Source organism: Centrocercus urophasianus, unplaced genomic scaffold, assembly GCF_019232065.1.
Source record: "Centrocercus urophasianus isolate 14NV4802_14NV808 unplaced genomic scaffold, USGS_Curo_1.0 seq_10, whole genome shotgun sequence".
In the NCBI taxonomy this organism is placed as follows: Eukaryota; Metazoa; Chordata; class Aves; order Galliformes; family Phasianidae; genus Centrocercus; species Centrocercus urophasianus.
This window is the reverse complement of record NW_024884142.1, coordinates 84,318,324-84,329,021: the sequence shown is the minus strand read 5'-3', so window position 1 is coordinate 84,329,021 and position 10,698 is coordinate 84,318,324. Positions and strand designations below refer to the sequence as shown.

The 10,698-nt window shown below is 35.2% G+C and overlaps 1 protein-coding gene across 2 annotated transcripts in view; it reads right to left on the bottom strand.

Annotated features, from left to right (window-relative positions):
* SPATA17 (spermatogenesis associated 17) overlaps positions 1 to 10,698 on the bottom strand; it is an 89,712-nt gene that overhangs the window by 17,682 nt on the left and 61,332 nt on the right. For both annotated transcript variants that reach the window (XM_042823181.1, XM_042823190.1), the window contains one exon: positions 5,019 to 5,154. In XM_042823181.1, coding sequence (XP_042679115.1) covers positions 5,019 to 5,154 — 136 coding nt within the window. The remainder of the gene's footprint in view (positions 1 to 5,018; positions 5,155 to 10,698) is intronic.

Genomic DNA, 10,698 nt, shown 5'->3' with positions numbered 1-10,698 from the left:
ACGATTGCGAACACCTGTATGAGGTCTTTCGCAGGCGAAAGGCTTCACCCTACAATAGAGCCAATTCTAGGTGCCACATTATGTTGGCTTAAATTGCTTAGGGAAATATCCTACCTCATGTATATTAGAAACTTCTCTTACAAAGCATACTAGTAACTATGGTGTTTAAATTTTTTTAAACATTTAATAAGGCTGATAGAACAGGTCCCTGTTCCACAAGGATACTATTCTGTGTTAGAAAATATGCTTGTGTACTTTCTTTTTTACTCTAATCAAAAAGAAAAAAATAACAAGCAAATTCCTTTCAAAATTGTTACAGTCTAAGTTTAAAAAACCACACATACATTATCTCAAGTATAACTGCTGCCAGATTAAGTCGAGTTAAAATGAAATTCAAATAAATTTCAGTGTAGGAAGGGATGGAAAAACACAAAGAGTGTACTTTTGCAGTATTACAAAGACAGTTTTTCTGTGAAACTACAGGACACACTGGCCTCAGAAGAATGTAAAAGGAAATGGGTTGACTTCACAGAAAAATCATGTGTGTAGAAAAGTCTTGCTCGCTTTCTAACGGCCTGAGATTTTCGGGCCATCTCTTCCTTATGGTAGAAAGCAAGCTAGACTTTTTTTCTGTGGTCTGTTACCTCTGTTGTCCCAAATAAGTCACTTCTGCCAGTTCTTGAACAAAGAGGAAGAATTTACATCTACTGTAAATCAATGAAAAACCTAGCATTATACTAATGCTCCAACATTTATTTTATAAACTTGAGCTTGAAGTGCATCTACACGTCATTATATGATTGAATGAAATACTTCTGCAACTTCACCTAATCTTAGCTGATGGCAATCACTAGCCAGCAAAACTGACTGAAACTGTTGGTTGTGCTTTGTGCTTTTATCCACACTGCCTGAATTAAGCTTTTAGCTTAATTCATTTAGCTCTGCTTCTGGTGACAGAGGTGGAAGCTATACAATTTATATAACCAACAACTATGGTCTGCTCTAATGGTTACACAATTCAGCGTGAAAATGAAAGTGATGTTGACTCCAGCCCAGTTTCTACCGCTCCAACATAACTAAAATTGTGGTGTAATACAAGTGCTGTTTTTCCTAGGCTAGGCAAGGCAAGGCCATCACATTCAGAAATATTTCAGCTTGATATTTGATTAATGCTGGCAGTACTCTATGAGTGATTTCCACTCAACATCTAATTATTTAATTATTTCCCATTATTAATGGAAGGAAACAATTCAAAACAAACAGCCAGAATGACTGTTTTTGCAGGAAGCTCATAATCATCAATTCATACACGTAGAAGTCTTCCTAAAATTGTATTACTCTGGCCTGTTGAACTTGAAAGGCATATTTTATCCCAATCAATGCATAAAAGTAAAATTATCCATAACTAAGGCATGTTTCTCTGCTGTACAGTTCAGCTGTAATGATCCCCACACACAGCACTTGCACATCAATTATGATAATCATAATCACGGTCGTTAAGCTGAATGTTCATTATTATCAGGATGCTGGTGACAGCAGATTCAATCATGAGGTGCAATGGGCAGGCAGTCACAGTCCCACCCAAGTTTCTGCAGACAGCGTTGTGCCACATTAAATCTATGATGTGTTCCACATCCCACTCCATTCCAAAAGCTGTAGACGGTAAAGGTCAACTTTATGTTCTGTGCAATATGCTTAGGTTCTCTAAATTAATTCCTTGCAGTACTGGATATTTTTATGCTTTGTAGATAATAAAATTCTGTTTAGGGCCAAAATGCCTCTGCAAATAATGAAACAACGATGCAGTTGTACTGTAATTCACCTCTAATAAGGCATGAGAGGAAAGAATATTTCAGCAAAGAATGTCTTCAAACATCACGTCCTGAATTTTCCAAATAAGAAAACATTTAATGCTGTCATTTAAGTCAGTTTTCTAAAATGCATACACAAACCTAACTCCAATACCAATTAAAAGCTGTAAGCTATCATTTCTGCTTCAGTAAATATGAGCATATGTGAGTGTTTTGACAACTGAAAGATTATAGTTAGTGTGTTTGATCCCCTGACTGTCCAGCTATTTTGGGACCTATCACTGTAGATTAAACTCACAGTGATTGGTAGTATTTTTTTTCTATATTGGTATTTCTCACATATAAATCAAAAGTGTTCCACGGTATTTAGACACATATTGTTTCAACTTAAAAAGTATGCATGCATTTTTATTTTATAATAGTATACAACTGGATAAGAACATTCTCATCCCCCACTAGAAGTACGTTATCATTTACACTTCTTAGCTTTTTTGTTTCTTATTGAAGAACAGAACTAGTTTTCCCTTAACATAGTAAGTTTTTTGAAAGCTACGTGGAAGTACTCCAGATGAAGTATTACAAAGCACTATTTTTCATTGTTGCTCATTTTGCTTCTGAAGTAATTACATAATTTGCATACTAATTCCGTAACTTGAATTAAAATGCTTATATATATGTGAAAATCTAAAGGAAATACAACCAGGACATGCACATGGACACAGAGAAAAGCTTTTTAACATATAGTTTTTAAAAAGGCTGTTAGTATCAAATAATACTGCAGCAGATCACAGGGGTTATTGACCCACTAACCACAGAACTGCCTTCCTGGAAGAAATTACACCATAGTTTTTCTCATCAGCAATGATAAGAAAGATTTATCTAGGATACTACTATAAAAAGTGGAATACACATCCTGGCAGTTATCAGTTATTCAGGCTGTAATAATGCATTAACATAAATATCATCTCATGGAAACCCCCCAAAATGGCTGTATTAAACATATGAAATGAAGATTGATTTTGATTTACAATTAGAGTTGGAAGGCTGTTTGTCATGTTGAGTTAATGCATACAGCTATACGTCTGCAGAGATTTAGGTTGAAACATACCCAAGATCAAAAGTCAGTTTAGTGATATCAGATAAGTTCAGTAATTTATATAATACAAATTATATATATATATATATCTTATAGGATATACAATATAGCAACTTTCACATTTTTTGATATTGTCATTTCAGTCTGCTGAACTGACTAAGACTGCTGGTCTAAGAACTGCTAAGGACTGGAAGAGGGAGAATCCTTACACTGTAAGATAAGTATGACCAACAAATCTTTATACTGTTTTACACATATATATCATGCTCATGAAGTTGGACTCCAATCAAGTCCATCCTCCACTAATTGCTTTTGAAAGATAAATTAATCTTTTCACTTGAATGTTGATTTTCATGTTTTTATTTGCAATGTAGTTTAGCTATTTCTGTATAGTAAAGTATCAAAATGTTACCATGATCTTTTTTAAAAAACTTAACACTTTGAGAAAAAATATGATTAAAAATACTACTTCTCAAACTAAATTTAATTGAAACTTTGAAATGGGCAACCTGATCTGAATGTGTGTGTTTGGTGGCCCTGCTAGGCAGGGGGGTTGGAACTACATGATCATTGAGGTCCCTTCCAACCCGGGTGATTCTGTGATTCTGTGATTCTGTGATTCTGTGTGAAACTTATTTTGCATATATATACAAGATAAGTTAGTTCCAAGGAAGTAAGTAATCACATCTTAAAAACTCTCAGAACTACTTAGGTTGAAAGTGAGCTCTTCAGATCACCTATTCCATCCCCTTGCTCAAACAATACCTGCTAGAGCTGGTGGCCCAGGACTGTGTCCTTTAGGGTTTTGAATATCTTCAGTGAAATGAAGGAAATTTCAAAACCTCCAATGGGCAACGTTTTCTAGTTTGACCACCCTCACAGCACAGACTCACTAGACAGGAATTTTGTTCCATCTTCTTCATTCCTTCCCACTAGGTCTTTAAATAAGTGAGACACCCCTGATAATCTCCAAACTGAAGAGTTCCAGCTCTCTTAGGCTCTTGTTGTATAAAAGGAGCTATTGGGAATAGGTGAACGGTTGGACTGGGTGATCTTTTAGGTCTTTTCCAACCTTGGTGATTCTATGATTCTATGATTCTATGAAAAGATGTTCCACTTCCTTTATCATCTTTGAGGTCTTACACTAGAACTGCTCTGCCAAATCCATATCTTTCTCATACTGGGATATTATAATTTGATTATGATATCTATGAAAAAATAGTAATACAAACACAACTACAAATTCACGTTAGAACACTGTTTTGGCTCACTTACATCCTTTTTCATTAATTCTACACTATTGTAATATTATAACAGTGTATTCCTTTTTCATATAGTTTCAGAGAGTGTGCTTGGTTTTGCAGAAGTCGACACGATTAAAAAAAAATAAATCCTTTCTTAGTTTTTGTACAAACCTACTGTGAAGACTCAGAAGTTCTGAACCTTTGGTTTCCTAATGCTGCTAAGAATCTGAAAAACGCTAAGAAGAAATTGCTCAGTTTTCCTTTTTCTGTACTGTGCTTGGTGAATGATGGAACTTTTTGGACTTTCGAAATCTCATAGTGTATTAGGTTTCAACCACTGAAAATAATTTACATAACATTGAAAGTTCTGAGGATACTATTTCCTACAGCACAAAACTGGAAATATATGAGACGTTTCTGACTAAGAAGCCAGTTTAATGAAAACATCTTAAAAACAATTTTTCATTCACTTGTACTATTTTTTGAAGAATATATGCAAGAAAATAGTTTTGGCCTATTTCTTTCCGTAATTTTCTGAAGGTTTGTCTTCACATATAAGAGTAAATAAATGTAATATATCTTAAATGAGGAAAGACAGAAACAGCAAAACTTCACAAAACTGATATAATTGGATATGTACTTAAGCATGCTCCTAAATCCTCATGTAGTTGATGTGAGATGTTTTGAATTTCCTCAAATTTAACTCTCCAGAGTGTTGAGAAAGCTTGATATCACAATAGCTCAGTGTGATTTTATAACATGCTTGTTACAATAAGATTGGATTTGATTATCTCAGGATTAGGTCCTATAGCATAAAATAACTTTCTAAAAAAAATCAGCCTTTCTTTAACTTTTGCAGTGACTTACCTTGCCTGCTATCCACTTTTTAGGCTGTACTTCTCGGAAATGCTTAATTCCGTAAGTTTCTTTGCCAATTTTTTCTGATGCATGAATCGACAGGTCATACTTCTCATTTTTATGATATGAAGAAAATGGCAAAAATCTGAAATTTAAGAGTATTTAAGAATTACTACATAGTACTCTGAATGCCACAGGATTTATGTAAATCAAATATCAGCAAATCAGGATATTGACATGCATTCCTAATATTTCCCACTCTACTTTCTTGATGTAGCACCCTCTCCCCTCCACAAGTAATGTGAAAAAGATTACTAAAGTACTTCTTATAACTACTTTTTAAAACCAAAATTGGAGCAAAGAGCTATAGAGCTTCAACAGCATATGACTAGTATTACTAGATTCTTGCTTTGGCTGTATCTGTCCTACTAATGGATGTGGACAAGGAGGAAATGAACAAGGTTCAATTTGCAGTGATTTGCTTGTTGATACAGGCAATGCAGTCCATGCCACAAACCAGTGGAAGGCACAAACCATGCACAAGTTGAGGGTTCATTTCTAGAGAACCTTGCATTTGTCTTAAAAGTAGTCCAAAAGTCTCACAACACAACTTCAATCTGATCATTCCATCAGGATGGAAATACTTCAAGATGTCAGCAATTTAAGTATAAACCAAATCTAAATTGCACCAGAAAGAACTCCTGTATATCAAAACAGAAAATGAATCCTTTGGCAGCTGTTACACAGAATAAAATAGACTGTAGTCTAGTTTATCAGAATGAAAACTAAATATAATACTATTGATATTCACATATTGGCAGAACACAAAGTAAATCACTGGTTTCTTTTAAATTTACGAATTGTGTGGTTTACTCTGAAGTGATCAGTATTTCCTGATTAGTGATCTCTTGGATCTTGATTCTTTCATCTCTGATCGTACTAAGGGTGAACTCCCTTCTTGCATGCTGCCACCATAGAGTGAAACTGCAGCTACCCGCCTGGACATATAAGAGGTTTGCAGATATCCCTAATCCCATGGACAAGTGTTCAGTGTTGGACCCACCGTAAACTGTGTGAAGGAAGGTAAAGGACCCTTCATTTCTAAAAGATCTGAAAGAGATCCTACAAATTTGTTTTAGTTTCACCTCTCTATTTTAGTTTGCAAGAAAGAAAGCAAACAGGTACATTTTCATAGAAAGGAAAATCTCATGAAGGAAGCTCTTCATTACTGGTATTGCAAAAAAAGCAAGGAGTGTCCTTCACAAGCGCAGAAGAATTATTATAAAGTTAGAAATACCTGTTTCAGGAGCTTAAAACATTGCTTTAACTGCCACATGTGTAGTTAATTAAAACCTTTTCAGTAATTGAAAGCATTTCAGATCTAGAGTCCCTAAGAGAGTTAGATAGTCTATTCATTTATTTATTTGTTTGTTTATGAAGAAAGGGATAATAAAAACTTTATTTCTGTCTCTTGGTTGATACAAACTCAGAAAATTATTTCATATCGCTAAATAATCCATCAGCAACTGTTTGGGTGGGCTTTTTTTTTTTTTTTTTTTTTTTGTAGTTGTTTTAAATTCCACTTCATAAAAAATAAACTATTTTGCAATTTTACTAGTTATAGCAATTTACTCTATCAAGTATCACATGTAAAGTTAGCATGAGAAAAACACTGAGTTAGCAGACTTCTAAATTATACAAATCTGTAGTAGCATGTGTATACTCATGGGAAAGGACACTCTCACATAAGACAGATTATGGTACTTGTAATGCTAATTTGCACATGGGATGGACATCACAAGCACACAAAAATTAATGCGGCCCCAATGTCCCAGAGAATACATCGAAGGTGCTGTGAGCCGGCTGCTCCACTTGCAGTTTTTATCACTTCTGAATTGCATTTTAATAGTACATTTTTCTTTTGTTCAGACATGAAAGAAAATTGGCTTTCTCAGGGGATTGGATAGCTGAGAAGACAAGGCTAGCAGTTTAGGGATTTGCCTATATATGCATAGAATTTAGTTGAGCCATAACATTCATAATTCAACATGAATACTGCATCTGTAAAATTTATACACAAAATGGGAAAAAAAAAAATGGAGAACAGTAGAAGATAAAGTAAAGAAAAGCAATGATTCTAGCTTTCCCTATAACATTTCCAATCTGGACGGCTTGACTGCACTTCAAACTTTTTTTTTCTTTTTTTTTTTTTGGTGTGTGTGTCAGACCAGTACTCAGGGTAAACCACTAGGGTTGCTCTGAAAATAATGTCTCCTATGATCTTGGTCCACAATGTCAGAGACAGACATTGATGGCATGACAGTAGAAGTTAAACCTTTCCACCAACATTCCATTACATTTTGTTTCCGTGTGACAGATGGCAGCAGAGGAGCAATCCGACAAAATGGCATCTGACCTGCAAGTGCATATCAAACAAAGGGGTATGATTGAATTCCTCCACATGGAAGAAGTGGCATCCATTGACATTCATCGATGCTTGCTGGATTTTTATGGAGACCAAACAGTGGATGTGAGCTCAGTGAGGCGATGGGTGGTGTGCTTCAGCAGTGGAAACAGTAACATGAAAGACAAGCTGTGTTCCAGATGGCCATGCACAGCTGCCACATCATGAAATGAAGAGCGCCTTGATCAGTTCATCTACACGAATCAGGAGATGACATAGGAACTATGTGCAGAGCTGAATATCAGCTTCAATGCATTGGAAACGATGGTCGCATCATTGGAATATCACAAAATATAGGAGGCATTCTTTTCAGATCAAACTCTGTATGCCGTGATTCCAAACAAATATCTATACAGACATTTTAACAGTTCAGGACTGTGAGTACACAACTAACTGTATACTCTACATGAAACTTAGTACAAATATAATCTTCCACATTCTACTGCATATCTTCTCTAAGATCATTGATTGGGGTAAGTGCCATACAGCCCAGAACGTATGTCTGTGGTTGAGACAAAACTTAAAGCAACTATGAATTTTTTAACACTGAACAATAAAAGAATGCTAAAATTGAAATGAAAGAACATTAAAAATATAATGGGATATGATGGCATGAAGCAGTAATTTATTTATTTATTTATTTATTTTGCTATATAATCACTTCTTGCTCATTAATAAGCAATGTTTAGAGTCTAAATGTCACTTACATATCATTCTTTCATAAATAGCAGCCTGAATATAAATATAATAATATATATAAATATAAATAATAGCCTGAATGGAGATTATCACTGTTTCATCTTTGAATGTGGTAGAAACGAAGTTGCAATGTTTGACTGTAAAAATTTCAGGTCAGAGCTATGTGAGCTGATGCTGACAGGAACAAGGATCTAGCTATAAGAAAAGATGTTTGCAAATTCAGTGCCTGTTTAAATCAAGCAAAAATCATTCTATGTGAATAAGTAAATAAAATAACATCAAAACATTTTTGTATGTGTGTTTAGTAGATAACCGAATTAATGAGTCATATGGAAGTCATTATAGCCCTGCAACCAATAATAACAGTAAAATAGCAATAGCTCTGTCATAAAATTCAGTAATGGCATTCTGATCTACAGCTCTACATATACACCTAACACAGCTATTCCCCAACTTTGTGCTTTGAATGTGATAGAAGAGAGCGATGGAAGGAGAAGAAAATTAAATCCAGACAGTGGTATAATAACATTATGACCTGCCCAAGTTAAGACCACAGTAGTTTATACCATAAAAAGTTCACTCGAGTAGGATTCTCATATCTGGATTTCAGGTTTTGTTACTTCAGTGCAAATTCAGAAGTTCTTGAAGGGTAAAAATGACAGAAACAGAAGTAGCAGGATGAAAGAAGAATTCGATTTCACATTGATTTCATATTATGCCACAAGGCATAGTCAGCATAAGCTGAGCCTTTCTAAAACTTCATGATTTAACAAGAGGTGAGTTTTCTCCGAAGAAGCAAATTAAAAAAGTAAAAATGATCTCATTTTGTCCATTGCAAAAGCTTAAATGAGATGTACCAATAAATACAGTCAAGACAGGGTGAAAAAAGGGGAACCAAAAGGAGAAACTACTCAGGTTTTACAAATAGCAGTATTATATAAACAAAAACTGGGAGAGGACCAGGACCACAGCTGGCACTGTCAGTGGTATCAAAGGCCAGTTACAAATTTTCCAGGACCACAATCTGTTGGACTGAATTAGCAAGAAAAAAGACATAGAAGACATAGAAGCCTTGAAAGAGTAGATAGTCCTAGACTTGACAGTAGTTAGTGAGATATATTTACATTTCAAAAGATAGCTTAAATATCTGTTAATAAAACTTGCATTTTACATCTCTTCATTCATTCTATTCTGTATCACTAGGCTGCCACTAATTTAATCTAATTCTTCTTTTCCATATATTTTGCTCCCTAATTCTCTTTCTTCCTGCATCTCTTCACCTATTATTTCCTCTGTCCACTCTGTCTCCTCTTCCAATGTCTCTCTTTTGACAGGAAAGATAAGAGGGCTCTTACATATCAAAGGCTGTCCAGTTAGTCTGACCAAGTTGAGAGAAGCAGCAGCAGATACGGACTCTACTGCCTATGGCAACCCAAGAGAGAAAGCTTTCTTCACAGCAGTGCAAACAAGAGGAAGGATTTGTCAAAGAATGCTGTCACAGGACAAGAAGTAGCAGTTTTAAACTAGAGGGTAGGTGTGGATCAGAAATTAGGGACAAAATCTTCACTTGGAGAACTTGAGAACTTGGAACAGGCTGCTCAGAGAAGCTGCCTCATGTTGCCTTGACCTAACTCAAATGAAAAGAAGCTTCCTCTGACTGTAATGGCCATGAACAATTAGGTCCAAACAAACCCTCCCCACTCCTACACCTCTTTTGTTTGCTTTTTTAAATGAAACATGTAATGAATTTCAAGCTTTCAGATTCAGCTTCTACCTGAAGCCAACACTCTTCATCTTTACATTTGGTGTACAAAGCAAAAAACAATGGTTTTCCACAGCAAAACAATGGCAGTGGAGCTGCCATTATGTAGTTCATAATGAGTGTGCATTAAAAATCAAAGTCTTTATGCAGCATATTTTACTTAGTGCATCTAAGATCAGCACAGTATTTTTGCAAGACAAGCCTATTTTGGATGCATTCTTACAAATCTTGTCTGTAGTTATGTGCTACATACATATGGATAATTTTTCAATAAACTATCTGCCATTTTTATCCTAACAGGAGAAAATCTAAGAGTCTTTTGTCTCTTTCTTTATTTAACCCATGTCTGCAATACCGTACGTGACGAAGAAAAGGACTGTCTAGTTCCTGTAGGAAGAAAAAGAGATCTCTTCTGTAGCAAATTCCAGAACTTCTTAATTATACAGACTTATTAATCTGCATCCCCAGTGTTATAAAGTACTAGAACTTCATTAGAAAAATTAAGACGGAAAAATGAAGGCGCTACTTTGTAAATTTCCAGTGGAAATTAGCTGGAAGAAGCAGAGGAATACTGGATCAAAAGAGGGTAATCATGCTTAACTGTGCCCTAGAGCACCCGCATGTATAATACGATTTGCACAGTAACTACCTCTCCTATTACTGCTTGTTTGGAGTATTTTGTGTTAATGGGGTTAGCTAATTTAGTAGTTTAACTTAAAAAGACTCTGCTGATTAATAAATGTTGCACACTGTGCTAGTAATTA